Source organism: Heloderma suspectum, chromosome 6, assembly GCF_057233095.1.
Source record: "Heloderma suspectum isolate Gila_16-S chromosome 6, 16-S_ref, whole genome shotgun sequence".
Taxonomy (NCBI): Eukaryota; Metazoa; Chordata; class Lepidosauria; order Squamata; family Helodermatidae; genus Heloderma; species Heloderma suspectum.
Window position 1 is genome coordinate 77,061,779 of NC_139463.1, and position 25,041 is coordinate 77,086,819.

At 44.6% G+C, this 25,041-nt stretch overlaps 1 protein-coding gene and 1 long non-coding RNA gene across 2 annotated transcripts; one reads left to right on the forward strand and one right to left on the reverse strand.

Moving 5' to 3' along the window:
• Positions 1 to 13,332: 13,332 nt before the first annotated feature.
• Positions 13,333 to 20,606, reverse strand: LOC146341263 (natterin-3-like). Its single transcript, XM_084805084.1, has 3 exons — positions 20,568 to 20,606; positions 16,983 to 17,106; positions 13,333 to 15,546 (listed from the first exon to the last, which is right to left on the reverse strand). The coding sequence occupies exons 1-3, from the start codon at positions 20,577 to 20,579 to the stop codon at positions 14,507 to 14,509; spliced, it is 1,176 nt and encodes a 391-aa protein (XP_084661210.1). The 5' UTR covers positions 20,580 to 20,606; the 3' UTR covers positions 13,333 to 14,506.
• Positions 14,703 to 22,447, forward strand: LOC146341264 (uncharacterized). Its single transcript, XR_014783866.1, has 3 exons — positions 14,703 to 14,829; positions 19,353 to 19,577; positions 21,474 to 22,447. It is a non-coding gene; the product is annotated as an uncharacterized LOC146341264 (long non-coding RNA).
• The last annotated feature ends 2,594 nt before the right edge of the window (positions 22,448 to 25,041 follow it).

The following is a 25,041-nucleotide window of genomic DNA, read 5'->3' on the forward strand; positions in this document are numbered from 1 at the left end:
CAGGATCTCTTCTCGATCATCCCAGAGTGCAGGACACAGAATAAAGGGCTCAAGTTACAGGAAGCCAGATTCCGGCTGAACATCAGGAAAAACTTCCTAACTGTTAGAGCAATACGACAATGGAACCAATGACCTAGGGAGGTGGTGGGCTCTCCCACACTGGAGGCATTCAAGACAAGGCTGGACAGCCATCTGTCAGGGATGCTGTGACTTGGATTCCTGCATTGAGCAGGGGGTTGGACTCGATGGCCTTGTAGCCCCCTTCCAACCCTACTATTCTATGATTCTATGATCCACCAAGGTGGCCAAAGCTGTTTCTGTCCCATAACCGGGTCTGAGGCCAGATTTAAATGGGTCTAGATAATCTGTCTCATCCAGGAATCCCTGGAGTAGGGAGGCCACCACACGCTCCAATATCTTGTCCAGAAATGGAATACTGGAGACTGGCCAATAATTATCCAATATGGTGAGGTTCAGGCAGGGCTTTTTTTTAACAAAGATCTCACCACCGCCTCCTTCAGTCAGACTGGAACTCTACCTTGACTAAGGGAGGCATTATCCACTCCACTTACCCATTTGGCCAGTCCACCTCTGGCTGCTTTTATGAGCCAGGAAGGGCAAGGATCTAGAACACACGTGGTGGCTCTTACCTCTCCCAGGATCCTGTCCACATCCTCAGGCTGTACAAATTGAAAAGCATCCAATAACACTGGACAAGCAGGAGCCACAGTTACATCCACTGGGTCTGTATCAACTATAGCATCCAAATCAGAGTGGATCCGAGTGATTTTGTCTGCAAAGTGCTGAGCAAATTGCTCACAATGGGCTGTTGAGAGGTTTAAATTCTCCTCTTGCAGGCTAGTGTATAAAAGACCCCAGACCACTTGAAACAGCTCCGTTAGACGGTTCTTTGCAATAGTGGCAGAAAAAAAATACTTTTACCATTAATGGTAAAAACATTAAAACATTAAACTACACATTGTAAAAGGCTTAAACTGAGAAGATGCATCTTTACACCCTTTCTAGATGCCAAGAGAGTGGGGGCCAATCGTAGTCCTTGAGGGGATGCATTCCACAGTTTAGGAGCAATACAGGAGAAAGCTCTTTCATGCACGCCTGACAAATGGGCCTCTGTGAGGAATGGTGTCCTGAAAAGGCCCCTCCTGCTTGTTGTTGTTCAGTCATTCAGTCGTGTCCAACTCTTCATGACCCCATGGACCATAGCACGCCAGGCCTTCCTGTCCTGCGCTCTCTCCCGGAGCGTGCTCAAGTCCATATTCATTGCATCAGTGATGCTATCTAGCCATCTCATCCTCTGCCGTCCCCTTCTCCTTTTGCCTTCAGTCTTTCCCAGCATCAGGGTCTTTTCCAGAGAGTTTTTTCTTCACATTAGGTGGCCAAAATATTTGAGCTTCAGCTTCAGTATCTGTCCTTCCAATGAGCAGTCAGGGTTGATTTCCTTTAGGATTGACTGATTTGACCTCCTTGCAGTCCAGGGGACTCGTAAGAGACTTCTCCAGCACCGCAGTTCAAAAGCATCAATTCTTCGGCGTTCAGCCTTCCTTATAGTCCAGCTCTCACAGCCATACGTTACTATTGGGAAAAACATAGCTTTGATTATACGAACCTTTGTCAGCAAGGTGATGTCTCTGCTTCTTACTATGCTGTCTAGGTGTGCCATAGCTTTCCTCCCAAGGAGCAAGCATTTTTTAATTTCATGGCTACAGCCACCGTCTGTGGTGATCTTGGAGCCCAAGAAAATAAAATCTGTCACTGCTTCCATTTCTTCCCCTTCCATATGCCAGGAAGTGATGGAGCCAGATGCCATGATCTTCGTTTTTTTAATGTTGAGTTTCAAACCAGCTTTTGCACTCTCCTCTTTCACCCTCAACAAGAGGCTCTTGAGATCCTCTTTGCTTTCTGCCATTAGGGTGGTATCATCTGCGTGTCTGAGGCAGTTGATAATTCTCCCGGCAATCTTAATTCTGACCTGTGATTCATCCAACCCGGCGTTTCTCATGATGTACTCTGCATATAAGTTAAATAAGCAGGGCAACAATATGCAGCCTTGTTGTACTCCTTTCCCAATTTTGAACCACTCGGTTGCTCCATGTCTGGTTCTTACTGTTGCTTCTTGACCCTCGTACAGGTTTCTCAGGAGACAGGTAAGGTGGTCTGGTACTCCCATCTCTTTCAGAATTTGCCACAGTTTGGTGTGATCCACACAATCAAAGGCTTTAGCGTAGTCAATGAAGCAGAAATAGAAGTTTTTCTGGAATTCTCTTGCTTTCTCCACGATCCAGCGAATGTTGGTGATTTGATCTCTAGTTCCTCTGCCTCTTCGAAACCCAGCTTGTACTTCCGGTAGCTCTCAGTTCGCATACTGCTGAAGCCTAGCTTGTAGGATTTTGAGCATAACCTTGCTGGCATGTGAAATGAGCACAATTGTGTGGTAGTTTGAACAAGGAACATCCTAACACTGAGGTGCTCCCATTGAGCAGGCCCCTCTTTCTGCTAGCCACCTGCCTCAAGATGGTGAGCAAGCCTGCAGGAGGCCCTCTACTGAAGGTCTTAATGTACAGTTAGATACATATGCAGACAGGCACTTTAGTTTGTAGCTCTTGCAGCCATAGGCCCCAGATGAAAATAATCCACTCACCCACCCTGTCTTATATACTAGTGATGGGGGAACCAGGAACACTACATCTTGCTGAAATTCTCCAAAGTTTGCTTGAAAGATTGGTTTGGATCACACCTGTTCTTGTTTATGACCTGTTTTTTTTTCATTTTGTCTGATTGGGAAAAGTGTGCATTTTTAAAAAGTGCACACTTCCCCCCTCCCCGAGTGATTAAAGTGTGAAAATGTGAATTTTTATAAATACACACTTTCAAAAGTGTGCAACTTCAAAAGTTTTTAAAGTGTGCATTTCTTAATGTGTATGTTTTTAAAAGTGTGCACTTTCCCATTTAAAGTGTGAAAATGTGAATATTTAAAAGTGTATTTTCAAAAGTTGTGCGTTTTAAAAAGTGCACACTTTTAAAACTGCACACTTTGTGAATGCAAACAGGGCATTTTCGATTGATTTGCATACTGAAACAAAATTCTTGTACATGCCTATTATACTGGGGAGACAATAACAAAGGAATAGCAGTGACCTCTAGTGATGAGATAGGTGAAAATGATTCATGGAAGCTGCTGTCTTGAAAAATGGCTTTGTTTTATTTTGTTTTGGTGATAATGTGTTGTTTTATTTGGTATACTGTCCAGAGCGCTGCCATAAAAGTGTGTTATAGGAAACCATATGAAAAGGCAAATGAATAAATAAGTAAAATTCACACATGGATAGATGCCCCCAAACTGACAAAACCCATTAATTTCCCCTAATTGTCAAATCCAAACACTTTCTGATTGAAAAATGCCTTTACTGATTACTGAGTATAAATATATCTAATTTGTATCTGGAACTTCAACTGACAGGGTACTACTTTAGTCAAGATATATACATATATGAAGTCTGGTTGACATTCCTTGTGTGTGTGTGTGTGTGTGTACACACACACACACACACACACACACACAGAGTGGCCCAAAAGCAGGTATACAGTATAGTTTATTTGCATTTTATTACATTGTTTATTACATTTACATTTGTTTAACACTGTTTAATGTCATAAGTGCTTGAAATGTATTCCATCAACGTTGCAACATTCCTCAAACCTGTCCAGAACACTGTGACACACAGTATGACACAAATTCCAGTCCGCATCAATGTCCATAAATGCTTCCGAGATGAACTCTTTTAATTCGTCCACTGTCCGGGGATTCCTCTCAAAAACCTTATTCTTTACTACGCCTCCCCCAAAAGAATTCCATTGGTGTTAAGTCGGGTGAACGTGGTGGCCATTCAATGCTGCCACATTGTCCGATCCAATGCTGTGGGAAGGTGTTGTCAAGATAGTCCCTTACTGCAAAAGCATAATGAGGAGGTGCCCCATCTTGTTGGAAGAGCAGTTCAGCGAGGTTAGCCCTGGTTCTGAGTTGTGGCACTACCACGTCGTGTACCATGTTTAGGTAATTGTTGCTATCTACAGTTGTATCGAAGAAAACCGGTCCTACAACACCTTTGCTGGACAGTGCACCCCACACTGTGACGACGCCTGATTCAGTTGAGATGTGATAGTCAAATGAGGATTTTCATCTGCCCAATACACACAGTTATGCCTGTTCACGTGGCCTGACAACTTGAAAGAAGCCTCATCTGACCAGATGATCTTATCAAGAAGGTCTGGTTCGTTAGAGATTTGGTTACACATCATCTCACAGAATTGCAACCGACAGTCTGGGTTGTCCTCCAGAAGACCATGTAACAGTCTTGGATGGTACGGCTTCAATTTCAATTTACGCATTAAGCATTGCAAGGATGTTCTAGGTATGGATAGCTGTTTAGACGCACGTCGTGTGGACTTTTTCGGACTGTTCACAAATGTCAGAGCAACTCTCATCTCATTTTCCTCTGGCAACATTCTAAACAACTGTATACCTACTTTTGGGCCACCTGGTGTGTGTGTGTGTGTGTGTGTGTGTGTGTGTGTATATATATATATGGAATGTCAACCAGACTTCATTGAGTGTCAGCCAGACTTCACTGAGTTGAGGAACATAGGAAATGTATACTGAGTCAGACCATTGTTACATCTAGCCCAGGTGTTGACATTGACTGGCAGCGGTTCTCCAGGGTTTCCAGCAGTGTTTTTCCAGCACTATCTGGGGACACCTGAGATTGAACCTGGGACCTTCTATATGCAAAGCATGTGCTCTGCCACTGAGCTACCTTTCCTACTATGACCTCCTTTCCTAAGAGATTGGCTACAAATTACTTAAGATGACCAATACATAAGATCCCTGTCAATGATTTAGACAGGAAAATTTCCTTTCCGCAATTACAGGTTCAAAAAGTTGCATGTCAAATGGGGCTGTCAGCCAATTAAACCTGTTTGGCTCAGCATCCAGAGGTTTGGATGTGTTGCCTCTGAGATGTGCCTCTGTGTATTGCTGATTTTCCCTTCTGAGGGTAGTTCAATGTGCCTAACAGAATGCTGCTCTTGTGTGTCCCCTGATCTTTTGAGGTATTATTTCAGAGATCCTGATCTTCAAAGGGGAATGCTGAAAAACTGAAGACTATGAAGCTTCACAACATCGAATCTTCGAAGATCATGCCTGAATTGCAAAGAAAAACATCGCGGAGAAGCCCCGATTCTGCGAGGATAACTTAATTTAAATAAACCCAAACTTCCTGAGCGGGGGATAGGAGGGGGTAAAACTTAGTCTCATTTGAAGGGATAGAACAACCTCCTGCTCAGTGCAGGAAGCCTGATTCTCAGGCGGTCACCCATCCAACTACTGACCAGGGCTGACCCTGCTTAGGATCTGAGATCAGACAAGTGCACGCAGGAAAACAGCACAGTACTCGAGTGTGAGCTGAGCTTGCGCATTCGATGAAGCACTGCAACAGGGAAAATGGGTGAGCGTGAATAATCACGTTTTAATGCGAGAGTGTTTAACCCGACGAGACACCGAATTCATTGAGATGGCGGGCACAATGTAGATCGGCCCAATGTCTTCAGTGATGCAATTGTACAAAATTTCTGACTGCTCCAATGAAAATTGCCCCACGTAGAGCAAGATGAAAAGTGCTGAAAATTGATACATTTACCTTTTTGACTCCAACCTGTGGTACAAGGTATCATATATTTCAATCGAATTTTGGTGGAAATGATTGATGTACGTTTATTGATGTACGTTTATCGAGATGTGCCTTTCATTGGTTTGGTGAAGTTTTGAGCAGCGGTTCAAAGGTTATTATGGTCTGCCCCATTAAAGCCTATGACAGTAGCTGCCTTCAAAGTTATGTCATGCATGCTCAGATTCATTCTGAAGCTAAAATGCTGCCACTACCTCAAGGTTTTCAGTGGGATTCCATGTCACAGAGGGAATCTAGTGGACTTTCTGAAGGCAGAAATACAGTATGAGCGCCCCAATCCCTGCTGTTCCTTTCTGTAGGGTGGTTAAAGGATGTGCAAGGTTGGTGTCTCGCATTAGGAGTATTCATACATCACACTGAACATGCATTCACAGTCTATGTATGCTCATTAAGGGTGCATGTTTAGACAGAAAAAGTCCTACAATTCCTTAGCACTTCTGGCTGGGGAATGTTGGGAGCTGTAGGACTTTTTTATGTCCAGACATGCATAGGATTGCACCTTGAGATGGTTGTGAGGATCTAACCCATTTTAGATATGCTCCTCATGTGTAAGATCGAAATGTGAGGAGCTGGAGTGCAGACAAATGCAAGAGCTCTGCCAGTTCCACCACAGCCATAGAACAGCACGCACCTCACAGATAGGACAGATTGGTTTAAAATCCTGAAAAGGCCTCTAGAAAACTTGTTTTTGTGGAATTAGTGGCAGCCTGGTGTTTCCAAATGAAAAAAGTGTGCAAACGTTTGAAAATGTAGAGTGCCAGATTTTCCGATGCCAAATTTGGCCACTAATTTTGCCGTTTAGAAGGACTATATTGTGCATGCGTGGCATGTTTTGGGTCCCCCGCTCACAGTTAACTTGTTCACCATTCTTTCATTAAGTTGTGTGTGCTTAGTACAGTTACTGGCTGTTCTGACAGAGGGCTGGTAACTTTAGAATGTGTGTACATAACAAGAGAGGCAACAGAGTGCATCTGTTCACTTGCGATCTTCCTTCTCTCGTATTTTAAACAAACCCTCAGGATAATTCTACTGGCATAGGAGTTTTCACATTGTTAAAAATAAGGCTTTTTGCCAAGGTCTTGGGGGTTCAGAGAGGATAGAGAGCTGGGAATATCTGGATGGAAGGAGTGTTGTGAATTGCCAGTAAAAAGGCCCAATTTGATTGAGATTAACTCAGTGTTGTTGTATTTAACGTGGGTAGCCCAGCCCAGCCCAGTCCAGCCCAGTCCAGTCCAGTCCAGTCCATGGGATCTTCTTATCCCATACAGTATGTCAAGCATGCCAAGCGGAGTTCTCCTCTCAGTGCTCTGAGAGTGGGGGAGGGGGCGCAGGAGACCGAGGTAAGTTTTTTATTTCTGTTGACTGGAATAGACACACGGAGTTTATGCAGGTGAAGCTGGCATTCCGCGATACAAGCATGTACCCAACTTGCAACCAGGACCATCCCCAGCTGTAGCCTCCCCAGAGGATCCGGAGGGTGAAATGCCACTGACCCCCACAGAGCGAAGGCAGCTGCATGTCCAGGAGCAGCGCAGGTGAGCCTCTGTCCATTTAAGACAGAGAGGCTCTCAGAGGCAGGACGACTGATTGGATGCAACTGCCTCAAGTCGTGGCCCTCAAAAGTGGATGGCAGGCTGGAGCGAGACTGCTGAAGAGCAACGTCATGTCACACGCCGGGCCTCAGCCTCAGCCCTAACCCACTGCCTTGCTCGTGTTCCCTTGTGTGTTTTGGGCCTCGGACTGGACAATGGACTTCTCTTTGCCGCAACGCTTTGGATTCACTACCCAGGTAAAATATTCCTTGCTACAGCCTCTTTTTTGCTCCCCTGGCCTTGGACAGGGTTTACGGCTCTGTTATCAGCCAGTGATTTATTGCTGCCAGCTGCAGTCAGCTGGCAGGAGCTGACAGTTGGAAGCAATAGGCAAAATTACACACATGGGGAAAAAGGGTTGGAAACAAGCCTCACCCATTCGTCTCCCACCCTTTTTTGACACTATGTGCACCCACCCCATGCCCCACTTCTAAATAACTCCACTCCCCCCCCCTCCTGGCAGCTGTGGTTGGTGAAACTGGAGTGCTTGCTTTGGGTTCATGATGTAGCAGCAATGCTCTATTTTGACGTTGCGCTTTTACGCAGTATCGATTTAAGAGGATTTTTTTTAAAGGTCGTTGCTGCTGAGCAGAGCACACCTATACTTTCGGGGGGAGGGCCGCCAGAGGATAGTGAGAGGCAAGGTGAAGTAAATACCATGAGGTAGCTCAGAACTCCTGAAGGGCCAGCTGCAAAATGGCAGAAATATTGGGGAAACACAGGGAGGGGAGACATTGGGGGATCACCCCTTGATGGGGGTCAGGTGACCCTTTCACAGCCAGGTGAAAGACACACCCCTACGCAGGGCTATCATGCCGAAGTAAATGCAGAGGGTTGGTACACACCACAACAGAAGCGCAACAAGCTGAGTTAAGAAAAAGAATTGGGCTAAAACTAGTCTAAGAAAAAACATGGCAAACTTCATGTTAGGTATAATTACAAAGGGGATTAAGAATAAAACTGTGAACATCTTACTGCCCCTATACAAATCCATGGTGTGACCACACTTGGAATACTGTGTACAGTTCTGGTCACCACACCTAAAAAAAAAGACATTGTAGAGCTGGAAGGGCAAGTAAAATTATCAAGGGGCTGGAGCATCTCCCTTATGAGAGAAGGTTACAACAGCTGCGATTGTTTAGCTTGGAAAAAAGGAGGGTAAGGGGAGACATGATAGAGGTCTACATACCATGCATATAAAATTATGCATGGTATGGAGAAGGTGGATAGGGAGACATCTCTCAAAATTCTAGAACCTGGGGACATCATATGAAGCTGATTGGTGGGAGATTCAGGACAGATAAAAGGAAGGACTTCTTCACACAGCGCATAGACAAACTATGGAATTCGCTACCACAGGATGTAGTGATGGCCACCAATTTGGATGACTTTAAAAGTGGGTTGGACAAATTCCTGGAGGAAAAGGCTATCGGTGGCTACTAGTCTAGATGGCTATGTGCTACCTCCAGTACCAGAGGCAGTGAGCCTATGTACGCCAGTTGCTGGGGAACATGGGTGGGAAGGTGCTGTTGCACTCATGCCCTGCTTGTGGGTTGCCGATCGACAGCTGGTTGGCCACTGTGTGAACAGACTGCTGGACTAGATGGACCCTTGGTCTGATCCAGCATGGCTCTTCTTATGTTCTTATGTACTATTTGGTCATATCTTAAGTGTGTGTGTGTGTGAGAGAGAGAGAGAGAGAGAGAAAGGGGGGGATTGTGGTGAGGAACAGCTATTGTTGTTTATTTGTTTAGTCGCTTCCGACTCTTCATGACTTCATGGACCAGCCCACGCCGGAGCTTCCTGTCAGCCGTCGCCACCCCCAGCTCCCCCAAGGTCGAGTCCATCACCTCCAGAATATCATCCATCCACCTTGCCCTTGGTCAGCCCCTCTTCCTTTTGCCTTCCACGTTCCCTAGCATCAGCATCTTCTCCAGGGTATCCTGTCTTCTCATGATGTGGCCAAAGTACTTCAGTTTTGCCTTTAGTATCATTCCCTCAAGTGAGCAGTCTGGCTTTATTTCCTGGAGTATGGACTGGTTTGATCTTCTTGCAGTCCAAGGCACTCTCAGAATTTTCCTCCAGCACCACAGTTCAAAAGCATCTATTTTCCTTCGCTCAGCCTTCCTTATGGTCCAGCTCTCGCAGCCATAGGTTACTACGGGGAATACCATTGCTTTCACTATGTGGACCTTTGTTGTCAGTGTGATGTCTCTGCTCTTCACTATTTTATCAAGATTTGTCATTGCTGTCCTCCCAAGAAGTAAACGTCTTCTGATTTCCTGGCTGCAGTCAGCGTCTGCAGTAATCTTTGCGCCTAGAAAGACAAAGTCTGTCACTGCCTCCATGTTTTCTTCTTCTATTTGCCAGTTATCAATCAAGCGGTTTGCCATAATCTTGGGGTTTTTTGAGGTATAACTGCAACCCAGCTTTTGCACTTTCTTCTTTCACCTTCATCAGAAGGTTCCTCAGCTCCTCCTCGCTTTCAGCCATCAAAGTGATATCATCTGCATATCTAAGATTGTTAATGTTTCTTCCAGTGATTTTAACTCCAGCCTTGGCTTCGTCAAGCCCAGCACGTCGCATGATGTGTTCTGTGTTCAGGTTGAATAGGTAGGGTGAGAGTATACAACCCTGCCGTACTCCTTTCCCAATCTTAAACCAGTCCATTGTTCTGTGGTCTGTCCTTACCATTGCTACTCAGTTGTTATACAGATTCCCCAGGAGGCAGACAAGATGACTTGGTATCCCCATACCACCAAGAACTTGCCACAATTTGTTATGATCCACACAGCCAAAGGCTTTAGAATAGTCAATCAAACAGAAATAGATGTTTTTCTGAAACTCCCTGGCTTTCTCCATTATCCAGCGGATATTGGCAATTTGGTCTCTAGTTCCTCTGCCTTTTCTAAACCCAGCTTGTACATCTGGCAATTCTCGTTCCATGAATTGCTGGAGTCTACCTTGCAAGATCTTGAGCATTACCTTACTGGCATGTGAAATAACTGCCACTGTTCAATAGTTTGAGCATTCTTTAGTGTTTCCTTTTTTTGGTATGGGGACATAAGTTGGTTTTTTCCAATCTGTTGGCCATTCCTGTGTTTTCCAAATTTGCTGGGATATGGCATGCATCACCTTGACAGCATCATCTTGCAAGATTTTAAACACTTCAGCTGGGATACTGTCAGCTCCTGCTGCCTTGTTATTAGCAATACTTCTTAAGGCCCATTCAACCTCACTCTTCAGGACGTCTGGCTCTAACTCACTGACCACACCATCAAATCTATTCCCGATATTATTATCCTTCCTATACAGATCTTCCGTATATTCTTGCCACCTTTTCTTGATCTCTTCTGCTTCTGTTAGGTCCTTGCCATCTTTGTTTTTGATCATACCCATTTTTGCCTGGAATTTACCTCCGATGTTTCTAATTTTCTGGAAGAGGTCTCTTGTCCTTCCTATTCTATTATCTTCCACTTCTGCATATTGCTTGTTTAAAAATAATTCCTTATCTCTTCTGGCTAACCTCTGGAATTTTGCAAGACCTGGTGCTGACTGTAGTTCAGATCACGAACTTCTTATTGCACAATTTAGAATCAGACTAAAGAGAATAGGGAAGACCCACAGATCAGTTAGATATGAGCTCACTAATATTCCTAATGAATATGCAGTGGAGGTGAAGAATAGATTTAAGGGACTAGATTTAGTAGATAGGGTCCTGGAAGAACTATGGACAGAAGTTCGCAACATTGTTCAGGAGGCGGCAACAAAAAATGTCCCAAAGAAAAAGAAAACCAAGAAGGCAAGATGGCTGTCTGCTGAGATGCTGGAAGTAGCCCAAGAAAGGAGGAACAGCTATGCAAACATCTAAATTGGAGTCCCAGATTTCCCTTAGTTGTGGCTCGAGACAGAACCAAATATAAAAGAAGGACTATATCCCCTATACATTGAGCCTTTCTACATTAGGCTTTTACTGTGTGTTTGTGATTCCCCACTCATGATACTTTGTGGGTTGTTCACATGTCATCGTCATCCTCCAGGGCCTCTCCCATGCTTTCCAACCATGTTAGTGGGTTTTTTCTAACGTGGAAAGTCTGGTAATTTTGTGAATGGCAGCATGAAACCCTGGTGTATTTGTACAATTGTGCTATACCACAGCACCACCTAGTGGTTGTGTAATGGAACATATAGAAAGGCCAAGAAAGAAAACCCCTGGAAAAAACCATGTGTAAAGGAGACGATCTTAATCCCACAAAGAATCCAGAGGCAGAAGCCTTCATAAAAGTGTGGATTAAAAGCCTCTTGTAGAAAAGGCCATTGAACCTGACCCTGGGTTCTGATCCAAGAGTTACATATATGCATGGGAAAGCAGGCTACTGCATGCACATCCCTAGGTATGTGATGAGCCACCAGCTGAAATGGATGTTGTACATAAAATGCCTTTGTCCCAGCCTTGGTACTGGGGTTGTGTGCATGGCTCTCTGGCAGAAAATCAGTAACAGTCTTTTAGATTCAAATTCAGCTTCTGAATCTGAAAAAAGTGACAGTGGTCTGGATTCAGTTTCCCTTGGATCTCCCACCTCCCTTCCAAATAGCACATTTGCTGGTTTTCCAGTAAGGTTGTCAACCTGTATCCAAGGCTGCTGCATGCAAATTCACTTGGAACAGGATCTCTATGTATGGCCTGCAGTATGTTGATTTTGTCCTGACGTTGGCTTCAAGAATTAGCTTACTGATAACCTATTATGCAAGGAAAACCCCATAAGCTTTCAGTATCTAGCACCTCTTTGGAACCAACCAATATAATGAGGTATGCCGTAAGCCCTTCATAGCTAACACTGCCCCTCTGTGGATACTCCAGGGGCTCCTTCACACTGAGCTTTTATCCTGCGATTGAGATTGCTCTTTCACGGAAGTTTGCAGGCTCTTTAATTGATGCCATGACCCTCCTGCACTAAATGCCCTTTGTTCCATTTTTAAATAGATCGCAGAGCTATCAAATTACCCCATTGTGTTCCACTTCAATTTCCTCCGTGAAAAGAGTTAAAGCAGCAAGAAGAGGAGCGAGATCAATGAAAGATAATGGAAAACTCAGATACGAGGAGAAGGAGGGGGGAAGGGGTGGGGGGAAAGGAAGCACGTGAAAAAGGGCGTAGTTGTGATTCTGCATTTAAAACAGAAGCAGAAAGCCCCGTTTTAAATGCAGGAGTCTAGGCTGGTGTAGAGATGCCCCAGTTCTTTATCTTATAGAAGCATATTCTATCTTGAGGCTGTTCTCTATTGTGTCATATTATCTAATGACAGAAATAAATCTCCTTCTTTAGATATTCCCTAAAGACAAGGTGCCATACAGGGCTATGTCTTCAAAAAGCAAGGACCCTTAAGGTCTAGAGAGACTTCCAAGATGAGGCAACCTCAAGTAACACCCCCCCTTGCAACTTTTCCTTTATTTTCTTCTGCTGACATTAGAACTAGTAATAGGAAACAGAAAGGTCAGAAGTCCTATTTTAGTGCTATGTTGACTGATCTTTCTCATGGAGATGGAGCCATGAAATCCATTTCTTCTTCCCACCCCATCTCTTTTTCCTTGTGTGTTGTGTCTTTTCTTTTATTGTAAGCCTGGGCCAGGGACTGTCTAGTTTTACTGGTTGCAGGGAAGGTGCTCCAGAAGGTGAGGAGCAGGATAAAATACTTTAAATAAAACACAAAATGAATTGAGATGGAGCTGCAGCATCTGTTCACAAAATGAAGATCTCACAAATTGAGAGGGTGTGGACAGGAAAATTACTTTTGTCAACTACAAAAAGTCTCATCTCAAATAACACTGTTAGCCAATTAAGGGATATTTGGTGGATTGTTCCTCTGCTTTTTAAACTGGTGTATTTAAATAGAACTGATTAATTAGCACATCACGAAAACCTCCATATAGGTGTGGTTTTACATAGATACCAAACAGTGACAAAAGAGGGACAAACATTCAAGCAATGATCATCTTTAATGTTTCTTTTCACTCCATGTTACAATAATACACTTGAAACAAAATAGCCTTAAGGAAAGAAGGCAGTATTCTGTTAATTTGCAGACCCATTGATTACAAGTCAAGAATAGACTGATCCATTGAAACAAGGGAGGAGGGGAAAGAGGCAATGCCTTTAGTAAAATGCCTGCTGGATACAAGAAGAGAAATGGTGCTATGGCAACTGGACTCTGATCCCAAACATAATTTCTGGGATTTAGGGACCATTAATTGCAATGGCACTTCTTTCCAAAGAAGTATGTTTGGGATTACAGTCGTGGAGAAAAGCTGCTTTTCGCTGGCATCAGATTTTGTTGCTAAGAGTCAGTTTCACCAAATGCATTAAATGGACTGAGAAGGTGGTGGGTACATTCGAGGCAACCACAGCTTCTGATCAGGCAAACTGCACACAACCCATTGATCATGAGTTGTATTCTGCCAGTTACTTGTCCATACCCATGCTTTTGCAGGTCTAGGCAGGCTGGAAAACCAGGAGCTTATCATGGATCTCCATGTGTGGTCGGCGAGCCACAGTTATGTTGTAGAGTTGTATGTTGGGCTGTTATCTGCTATGTACAAATGAGTGTGCTTTGTGCTGATATTGGGTGGATCCAGACATGCAGTGCAATTCTGAATATGTTTACTCAAAAATGATTTTCCCAAGGTTCAGTGGAGCTTACTTTGTAGTAAGTAATTTGCTTAAGACTGCAGCCTGAGTTAATTGTAATTCATTCCCATTGAAATCAGTAGGCCAGCTTCTCACCTTGTTTTCAATGGGGCGTAAGTGCTTTTAACATTCTCTGGATCCAGCCCATTAATTTTCTAATTTAGTTTGTTAACTTGAGCTGCAATCCTGTGCCCAAATACATGGGAGGGAGCCTCATTGAATGAACTGGAATTTACTCCCAAGTGGGTATGAACAGGCTCAGGTAGCATGCTTATATTCTAGTGTGATGATAGACAGAAAGATCCCTCCTTTCCATTTGATCCATATGTCCGACGAAGTTGACCCTTGTGTATGAAAGCTCAGCCTACAATGAACCCATTGTTCTCCAGGTTGCCCAATAGCTCCTTTTCTGCTTCTTGATTTCTGCTGTGGTGTAACATGGCTAGAGAATCACTTCTGTGCCCTCAATCTATGCATCACATGGATTTGCATTTGGGATGGGTTCGCACCGCTTTACCTCTGTATGCACTTGCGCTATAACCATATTACTGCTGACTCCTGGGATTCTGGCTGTTCGCTTCTCCCCATTGTAATAGTAACGAGTCGCTATGCCAGTGAATGGAATACTTGCTCTCATTCTTTTGCCTATCATGTCCACTTCACAGCTGTGATTGGGTGGGACATCAATGTTGACTGTCTCGGCATATGTGACAGACTCGCTCTGTGTGGAACCCTGACTCCAACTGAAAGTTTTCTCTGATGAAATACTCCATGACACACCAATGATTTGAGGTATGCCCACTGTCAAACTGCAGTTCACCCTCTTAGAGAGGGAAATGTCAACATCCCAGTGACGTTCAGAACTAACTGTCCCTGTTAATGTGGTACTCTTCTTCACTACCTTGCACTCATTGTTGGTCACTTTACTGGAAACTATGAGCAGAGACTCGTTGCTGTAGGATCCTTGGTCTAACATATATGTGACATTGTCGATCCTCTGAGATCGATAGTCTTTATTAATGGTCAGGACATTATAGTATTTATACCAGTACTCTTTACCATTATAACCTAAGAAGAAAGCTTGATTTTTGCTATCCACCTTCCCTAAGCCATATTTATTTCTCCCTACATATAGTCCTACACCTGCACAAGTATTGATAGAATTGGATGGAACGTGACCATATGAATCTGCATTCCATCTCAATAATTCAAAGTTATGCTCGTTCACTAAAAGCCAGAAGTGAGAGGTGTTGTATTCTTTGTTCCCATAAGGGTAGAAACAGTAGGGGCCAAAGTTTGGGCTATAGTAGCCAGCCGCACAGCCTAGTTCCTTACAAGGATATTCCCACCTATTAGAATAGCTATTGAAGAAGAACTGAGCTCCACGGGGGGCAGAGCCTTGGAACCACTTCCAGCCCAGGGTTGTTTCATAGAAAACATCACCATTTCTACTGGAAGGCTCTCTGTTTCCCGTCAGGTGCAGTGCAGCTCCACTATCTTTTTCCTGGACTGAAAAGATAGAACAAAAAGGTTTAAGATTCATGGAGAAAATTTTTATTTTCTAGAGTTGTCTTATGGCATGGGATCTGCTGCTGAAAGACGTACATGTCCCATACCACTCACAGTATCAGTAGGAACCCCAAGTGATGAGGGATGTCTCCAAGATTTGGTCTCTGCCCACACCAGCAATATCTCAGCTTGGGAGACATTTAGAAAACTGGTGATGTGCACAACATAGCACAACCTGGATATCTTGAAATCCACCTGAATCATGACACTGAGGACAGATTATACACTCCAGTACCAAGTTCAGCAAAAGACCAACAATGTCAGGGTTTTTTTTTATTTAATCTTGGCTGTTTTTAAGGGAGTTTGTTAAATCCCTATTTTGTCACCTGAAGCGCAAACCAAAGGTTCAGGAGAATGACCCTCCTGAAGGCTGAATGCAGTTAAGTTTCTTCTTCAAATATTCCCCATCAATTTGAAATGGCTGGAGATGGAGGGTAAGGTGGCCACATAGGCATCACCCAAAAAGAGGACATGCATCTCTGAAAAAAAGAAGAGATGCAGCACCAAGACAGAGGACAAAAGAAGACACAGATTTGCATATTATTTGCATATGCAAATTTATATTTATACATGCAAGTTGAGAAAACAATTACTAAAATAGAAATACAGTACATCTGATCATAGAGGGAAAGATGATGTTCTGATGACCATTGTGCCTCCTCAGTCAGGTGTTGTCCAGGGGGGATGTATGGATTGTGTGAAATCCATTCTGTCTGTGTTTCACAGGTTATCAGGCACCTTTCCTTCCATTGTCCACCCATCAACGGAACTGGATTTATTTTAGTTTCTGAATTTGTGCAAATTCACACATGCAAAAATGCACAGATTCCCACAAAACGTGCAAATGCCACAAAAATGTGCATTTTACACTTTAGCCTATGGGGAAAATGTGCATTTTCAGCTGGTGTGTGTGTGTGTTTTGGTGCATATTTTTCTATGACGAAATTCGTGCAAAATTTGGGAAAGTTAGAAAATAGGTCTGCAAGTCCGCAGAATCTGCCAGACATGGGAAATGCCAGTCGGCTCTGGAATCTGCAGGTAGGATTCATGAAAATCGAAACTCATTTGGTTCCATTGTGGATTTCTCTGACATCCCTATGTCCAGGTACTAACTGTTGATGGACAAGTTCAAAGTGCCTTTCACTCCCTCCCTTCTTATGGATTTTCCCCTTTAAATAGGCTGTCCTTCAAATGGAGGACTGTCCTCTGTAAAGCAGGACACATGACAACCCTAGTGGAGGGGATGGGGTCAGCCTGTGGGTTGCTATCTGCCCTCCATAACGTACCGTTTTTCAACCTCTGAAGAGTGCTTATGTGTCAAAGTACGATGACCTGGAAAGGAAGACATTTCCAGGAATAGGTCCCACAGTACCTACCAACTGTTACTTGAGGGCTTTTTTCCACACTTCTCTTCAGGACTGTGATGGGGATTTTCATGCCATTAACCCAGGGCTCATCCATGATCAGGAACACAGACAGAGTGCAAACCAACAGATGCATCTGAAACAAAAGGCAGTCAGGAATTTCAATGTTGAAATATAAACTGGAAAGCCCCCATCCCACCCCAAATGCCATTTTTCACCAACATTTAATAATTGCGTGACGTGTAGACATGAAGGAAGTCATTTGGGGCTTTTTCTACATCCAGCTATTTTTTAAAAAGTGCAGGCCTAAAAAAATGGAGCCAGTCTTCGCTGGTAAACTCCCTCGACAAAGGAATGAACAGGAAGGAGCTGGGCCTTTGGGCATGAAGCAGTTTTCCTAGAAGGGATTCAATCACCTGCAAATTTTATTTATTTCTGCACAAAATAATGGGACTTGTGTGCATAGAATTGGAGACTGAATGTTTAGTCTGTGGTAGTAATTTACTCTTTGAATAAGTAGCTAATTGAAACTGGTTGAATTCTACAATGTCAGGAAGGCTGATGTATTAATTTTGATAATTTAATTTTATCTTGCTTTTGTACACGATTTCAAGTGCAGTGCCTATAAGCACAACATTCTATATATTTTACTAATATAATAATTTGATAGCTTACCTCACCTGCTCAACTAGTGTGTTCAGAGCAGCTTAGAGATAAAATAGGAACATTAGCATCACAGCTCCACAAAACTAAATAGCGGGAGGGAACAATTCTATGGCTGCTATTCAGTGGCTAGATGGCCATAGGATATATGGTTTTCCGGGAACTGACCCTGGAGCCCGCGCTTTTAGGTCAGTTCCCAGAGAACCAACCTTCCCCCACTTCCGCGCTGCCTTGCAGGCAGTGAGGAACAGCCTTGTGCTCCACACTCGCAAGAGGAGCGTTGAGCGGCCAAAACGGGGCGTTCCGTGGGGTGTTCTGGGGTGGGGAAGGTGGAAATGCCAGTACGACACATCCTATGTGTTGTCCGGCAGCCTCCTCCCCCACTCCGCCTTCCTGCGACTAGACAGCTGAAATTGGCTGCCTAGCCGCAAGTGCAGTGCAGGAGACGCGTGGAGGGAACGATCCCCTCCATGCTTCTCCTGCCCTGCACTGGATAGGCGGTCGCCTCTGAGTTCGGAGGCAGCCGCCTATCTCCATAGGATCGCACCCGAAGTGACTTATAAATCTTAAATAGGAATATAGGAAGGTGTCTTATAATAGGTGTCAGGGTGCCCCTGTTGCCTACTGAATTCTCCAGTAGCCAAAATCAACACTCAGACCAAAGGGCTGCTTTCCAAGGCTTTAATTCCATTTATCCTAATGAGGCATACAGACGCTAATTGCTTGAGACTCAGAGAAACTACAAAGGAACAGCCATCTGGGGGTTTCTAGGGGTTAGGACGTCAGTTGATCTCCATTTGGGAAAAATGTGGCAATTCTCTGAACTTAAGGGGTGGGAGGGGAAGATCTCCCCCTCTCCTGTGATGCTTCTGGGCGCAGCTGTTGATGTTGAGCCAATTGGGCTGAGCACCGAAGCTCGGCACCTGTGATCTCCTGCTTGTGCTTGCGTCTGCGCCTCGCGTCTAAAAGTTCAGGTTGTCCCTCCCTTTCCACACCTGGTTCACTGTCGCTCCCAGGGATGTGAGAAGGGGGGGCTCCCCCTCCAGCTGCACCTCTGAAATCTGAGAGCATTCCTCCCTCACGAGTTGTCTCTCCTCCTCAGAATCAGAGCTGCTTTGGGACTCTATGGGTGGCTCAGATCCAACCCTGACAATAGGTCACCCAGTTGGTACATCTAGAGCAATGTTGCCTACTGTGACTGGCAGTACTCACTAACAGAGATCTTTTCTATCACCTGCTACCTGATTTTCTTTAACTGGCAATTCCAGGGATCAGTGCTGCAGCATTTAGACCCCGGACTTCATAGTCTTACGGGGCCCACCTTTAGATAGCCATGTGCGTTACTTCAGTTGTGAAGCACATAACTAATATTTCTCTTCTCCCCCCCGCTCCACACCCACAGACACACCCCAGCATTCCATGTGTTGCAAATGCTTCCACATTCCTAATACCTTAGAGAACTGCCTCTAAGAAAACTCTGAGCATGTGCTGTTTTGCATTTGAAGCTCCTTGAAATCATAAGTGCCATCATGATTACCGAAATAAAACAGAGTTTGCTTCTGCTGCCCTGATGCTAAACACATGTACTTGGGAATAAGCACCATTTTGTTGCAGAAAAGGATAATGTATTTTTAAAAGTAAAAATAACAAAATAAGCACCTGTAACCATGAACATGCCCACCCAGCTGCAATAACGTATACGATTTTTTTTTTTTAAAGTAGGAAGAAAGGAAGGAAGCGGTGAAATATGCAGCGAAATATGCACACTGCTGCCCGGGTGCTGATGCTGGGTTTGTTTCCACTGCCTCATCGCCTGCTGCTCTCTGGGTGGCTGTTTTGGGGTGGTCTGCAGGGCCCTGAACCATGGCTTGGAGGTCCAGCTCTCACTGCACCCCTGCCAGGGATTGAACCTGGGCCTTCTGCATACAAAACAGGTCCTGGCTGGTAAGTGATGGTAAACACACATCCAGTATGTCCAGAGTTTGGGCTACAAGTACCACACATCGTATTTCCCTCAAAGCCATGCTCAAATCTCTGCACAGTCTTGAAGCCCGCTGGCTGGAGGGCTGATGCTACCATTGCGGCATAGTGAAGCGATCACCTCAAGCAGCAGATGGGAAGCAAGCCTCCAGAATCTCCAGGGTATGAGCATGTGCGACAGCCACCTAGAACAAGAACTACACATCGTATGCCACCCCTCCACAGTGGCACGCGGATCAGCCACAGCCAGCCACACCCACTGATGTATATGCTGCAGCTGCTAGCTGCGCACAGGCTGTGATAATCAGAGTATGCACTTGGGTGTGTCTGTGGGAAAGCCATGCTCAAACCTCTGCTCAGCCTGGAAGCTCACTGGCTGGCAGGGCCAGCCCTACCATTAGGCATAGTGAGGTAATGACATCAGGCAGCAGATCCTCATGGTCTGTGGTGGCAGCTTCTCAGCTGTTCCTCCAGGGCTCCCCAGCTCTTCCCATCTGTTGGAGGGCAGAGCTGTGTATGCCACACAACCCGTCCTGGGGCACCAAAACTAGCCAGCTACTTCTGGTGTGGTGGAAGACACTACCCCAGCCCTAGCATTGAAGGAAGATGCAACTGCTGGTCCAGCTGGCTTCTGTTCATGGAATGGGGAGGGGGTGCCATCTTGTCCTTTGCCTCAGGCGCCAAAATGTCTTGCACCATCCCGCTGACTGGCCTGGAGCAAATCACTCTGGCCCAGTGTAATGTACCTGTCATGGCTGCTGTGAAAAGAAATGCGAGCTGAACGGTGCACTGAAAAGGGCTAGCCAAAAATAATGTACAGAAGCCAATCACTTGCCAACCATCCTCTCAGCAGCCCACATTCATCCTCAAGCCATAACTACTTGGCTGTATCTGGAATAAAATACGGTCACATTATTATGGACCAAGATAATGACATTGATGGAGGCCTCTTACCTTGGGATCCATTGAAGCTTCTTGCACAGCAGTTCTGGGAAGAAGGTCTGACACCTCCTTCTCTCTCCTTTTATATGATTTCCAGGGGCGGGAAAGGAGGGTGCAGTTTCATGTGTAGGCTGGGGCTTTGTGAGATCAAGGCATAGGTTTGTTGTTTGTCTTTTTTTTTTTTAATGTTGTATAGAAGTTATGGAAAAATGCCCCCCGCCCCCCCGACTATCAAGCCAATGCTCCAGTTCCTAAAGCAAATATTTGAGCAGAATTCACAGGTGTTAGTCTGGCATCCTGTTTCTCACATTGGCAAAGCAGACGCCTCTGGTGAGGCCACAATGTGGCCATGAAATCTATAGCCATCCCCTGCATTGCTATCTAGGAAATGGTGTTCAGCGGCATGCAGTCCCCAAATGTTCCATACAATCAAAATTATTAGCCACTGAAACGTGTTAATTTCTCTGATTTCCTTTTAGTCTTATCTAACCTATTGGCCAGTACCGTATCTTGTGACATTGAATTCCATAAATGAATGATGTGTTGCAAAAAAAGTATTTTCTGTTTGCTGTCCTGAAAATATTGCCAGTTACTTTCCCTGGGTGACCCTGAGTGCCAGTATAGGAGACTGAGAAAAAACATCTATCCACAGAGTGCATTATTTTATAAACTTCTATCATATCCTAGACTAGAATGCAATCCTATACTTGTTTTGACAAAAAACGCTGCTATAACTCCCAGCATTCCCCAGCCAGTCATGCCGGTACTTGCAGGAACTTTGTCTGAAGATGCATAGGATTGTGCCCTTAGCTGTCTTTTCTCCAAACTAAAAAAGCCCCAGACAGCCTGCCCCTTTGTTCCAGGAAAGGTACTTCAACCCCTCATCATGTTAATTGCCTGTTTCTGTCCCTTTTCCAGCTCTACCATATCTTTTTGGAGACATCTCAGCAGTGCTACCAGTATGCAGAGTGCGGTAGGTGCCAGAGGCAGTTGATGTTAGGAGGTGAGGAGCGTTGGAAAAGTGTCGGAGGACAGAGCTGTGAGTTCTGCGTGGCCTGCCCTGCCCTGCCTGAGCTAGCCTGTTGGCCTTGGGTGTGTTGGAAGACAATGTCGCATTGCCAGGGATGAAGTAAGATTCAACTGCCAGTCTGGCTGGCTTTGAATGGGATGGAGGGAGAGCTGAGCCGTCTTGCCAGGCAGCCAAATGTCTTGGGGTGGCCCCATGAGCCCTGTGCGCACACCCTACCGTCTGTTTGGCAACCTTTGTTGGGTTCTAAAATCCAATTTTGGTTCCTTCAAATGGGCAATAGCTATGTTAAGTAGGCCACACTCATTACACTCCTGTTGATTACCGTAAAACTGCTTGAAATAGTTTCAGTGGTTCATGGTGAGAGGAGAAAATTCAGTGCGATACCCTGTCTGAGCAAACTCTCCTTCCATAGTTTTTTTACATTAATCTTTTTTTATTGTGATTTTAGCAAAACAAAAACAAATTGTGCAGAGAAAAGGGGAAAAGATAAAAAAAATGCATAGAAATATCAATATTCCATTAAATACAACATTCTAGAAAAACAAAACAAGGGATTATGCATTGGGTTCAAGAAAAGCAGTCTAAATGTCCATATACTCTCTTTCCATAGTAAAGATAATTTCATACTAGCTTTGTTGCAACTACAGTTATAACAAAAGCAGCACCCTCTGCCCCACCAACAGAACACTTGATTCAGCCATTTTGAAGCATTCATGTCCAGGTCTACACCTTGTGTCATATGTCATTGTGGTCCCATCATGGTAACAATGTATGCCTCTTGTGCATTTATATCTTGTAGGGCACGCAATGACGTTTGTTGAGGTATTTTGGAGAATGTGAAATAAAAAGCAGGAAATTACACTATGATAGAGGTATATAGGATGTGTAATGCGCCCCAACTGTTATCAGTGCCGTTCAATACTGCTATTAAGCAGTAGTGTAGATTTCAATGTTTTGTCAGGTAATCATAGAATCATAGGGTTGGAAAGGGTCTACAAGACCTTCGAGTCCAAACCCCTGCTCAATGCAGGAAGCCCGATTCCCAGGCTGTCTCCCATCCAAGTACTAACTTGGGCTGACCCTGGGCTGACCCTGCTTAGCTTATGAGATCAGACGAGATCAGGCATATCCAGCCCTTTGGTCATAGTAGTGCTGTGTCAGATGCTCTGGATTGCACTGTGGGAAATTTTAAATGGTGGCTGTGCCAAAGTCATGCAGTTGCTTGGCTCACAGATGGCCATAGCTGTTAGGTGCTGGCACCAAAGAGAGGCCAACAATGAGCGGTATACTGAGGGTACTTTTCAAAAAGTGCACACAAGCATGCTTTAAGCAGTGGGAGAAGATGTGTGCTTTTGAATATGCACTGATGTGCACACCCAAGGACTTTCATGTGAAAAGGAAAGCGAACAACTCGCAATGTGATCTGATGCGGACGTGAGTCGGATGGAACTTTGTGGTGGAACTTGAGTTTTGCTGATTTCCACATCCCTAACTTGCGGGGCTGCCAGAGGAAGGTGAAGGCATCCTCTGTTTGAAAATCTGTCCAGTCCAATTCCAGATAAAGGTAAAGCACCATAAAAACCGTTGCCCATCAACACTTAGCATGTGATCAGCAGACTGAACAGGCATGCACACAGATCCCATGGTTGCTGTCTTCCGCGCTATGGTGAGATCTATTGTATTTTGGCTTAAATTATAATCATTATTTCTAAGGCTGCATCTATACCTATACATTGGCATGTGCAAATATTATCCAAATCAGTGACCTCTTTTGGTGATGCATTTCCTCTTCTTTGGTGATGATCTCAGACACTCACAGGTCCTTGCCAGGCTACTTGGGTTTTATAATTTACAAATTAATATACTTCTGTACACCTAGGGAGTCGTATGAGTACGTAGAAGCTACTACCTTCAGTGTACATGAATCTTCTGCCAGATGGCTTATTTGTGCATCTCCAGGTGAGCCTAGCAAGGCAAATGGCCAGAGTAGGCCATCTGAGGTGTGGCCGCTGGCAGATGTGGCTTGTATGGGAGACACTGGTGGGTGATGCATGTGAGTGTCCACTAGGTTTAAGACTGGTGGCTGCTGGCTTTAAATATTTGCCATATTTATCACAGTGAAGTGCACCATGCTTTACAAGCCTTATTGCCACAGCAGCTGGGAGCCGTTGATTAAGCTAGGATACAGTAATTTCCCTAAGCCTAGATAAGCCTTTCCCAACCTGGTGCCCTCCAGACTTCAACTCTCAAAAGCCCCAGCTAGCATGGCCAATGGTCAGGAATGCTGGGAGCTGTAGTCCAAAAGATCTGGAGGGCACCAGGTTGGCGAAGACTGGCCTAGATGATGAGCTTCAAGTCTTAGCAGGGAATGGCATTTAGCTCTTTCATCTCCAGAAATCATGACTAAAGGTGAAATCCTATGCATGTTTAGACAGAAAGGTGTCTTACAACTCCCACCATTCCCAAGTCAGCATTGATGTAGGACTTTTTTCTGTCTAAGCATTCATAGAATTGTGCCTTACGCCTAATCATTCACTGGTTGTCTCCAGCTGGTGTAGCATAGGGATGAAGAGTGTGAACCACGACACAGGCATTCCCCATTTCTACTTGGATATTTTGCCTGAATGCACTAGGGTTGACGTAGACAACTGTTTTGGGCACAGGGGCACATTTGCCAATTTGAGAGACTGTCCTGGGCACCACCTTCTTGGTGGCTGGATGCACTGCAGACGAAAGCCTTGGATTGCAGCCACCCACCATCTTCAGTTCCTAAGAACATCTCTGAGCCCCATGTGTGGCCCAGAGGCATTAATGGGAAATGGAGATGATGGTGGTTGGAGGCCTTCCCCTTGCATTTTCAGAGGAGGGTGAGCACTTTACAATTTACAAATGGAGTGGTGCTGTGGAGTTTTAATAATAGTGAGTCACCTGTTAAAGTAACATCCACCAATTGGTTACCCATAATGAAGTCAAGGTTAGGATAGCGGAGAGCTCTGGCAGGACTTTGAAGTCACAGATGTGGAGATATTTCACAGCCAACACTACCTACAGGGGTGTTGAAGTGCTGCTTGCACTTTTCAAAAGTTATAACCACAGATTTCATAGAAGTATCCAGGCTTGGCCTACAGATATTAATCTTTCTAACTCCAGATATGGATAATACCTAACAGTCCCTATTTTAATGCCAAGAGCAGGGGGAAACATTCAGAGAAGGTATTCATGTGAAGGTATCAAAAGATAAAGGACTGTTTGAACGAAGTTATGAAGGGACATGTTCACATGTATTTTCATAGTTGAAGTCCTCAGAGGAGGGAAGAGACCCATCTTCCAGCTAAAAGATTATGATGGTGAAGCTGTGTTCGGGGGCTTCCACTCTGAGGAATCAAAAAGCGTGAATGCCCAACAGGACAAGGTGTACCACTGATAAAATTATAGCCACACAAAGCAGGGGAAAGA

Excerpts from the sequence above, each read along its gene's own strand:
- LOC146341263 (XM_084805084.1), bottom strand. Across the intron at positions 15,547-16,982 it reads AAGCCCTCAAGTAACAGTTG|TCCAGGAAAAAGATAGTGGA; the intron begins GTAGGTACTGTG and ends CTATCTTTTCAG.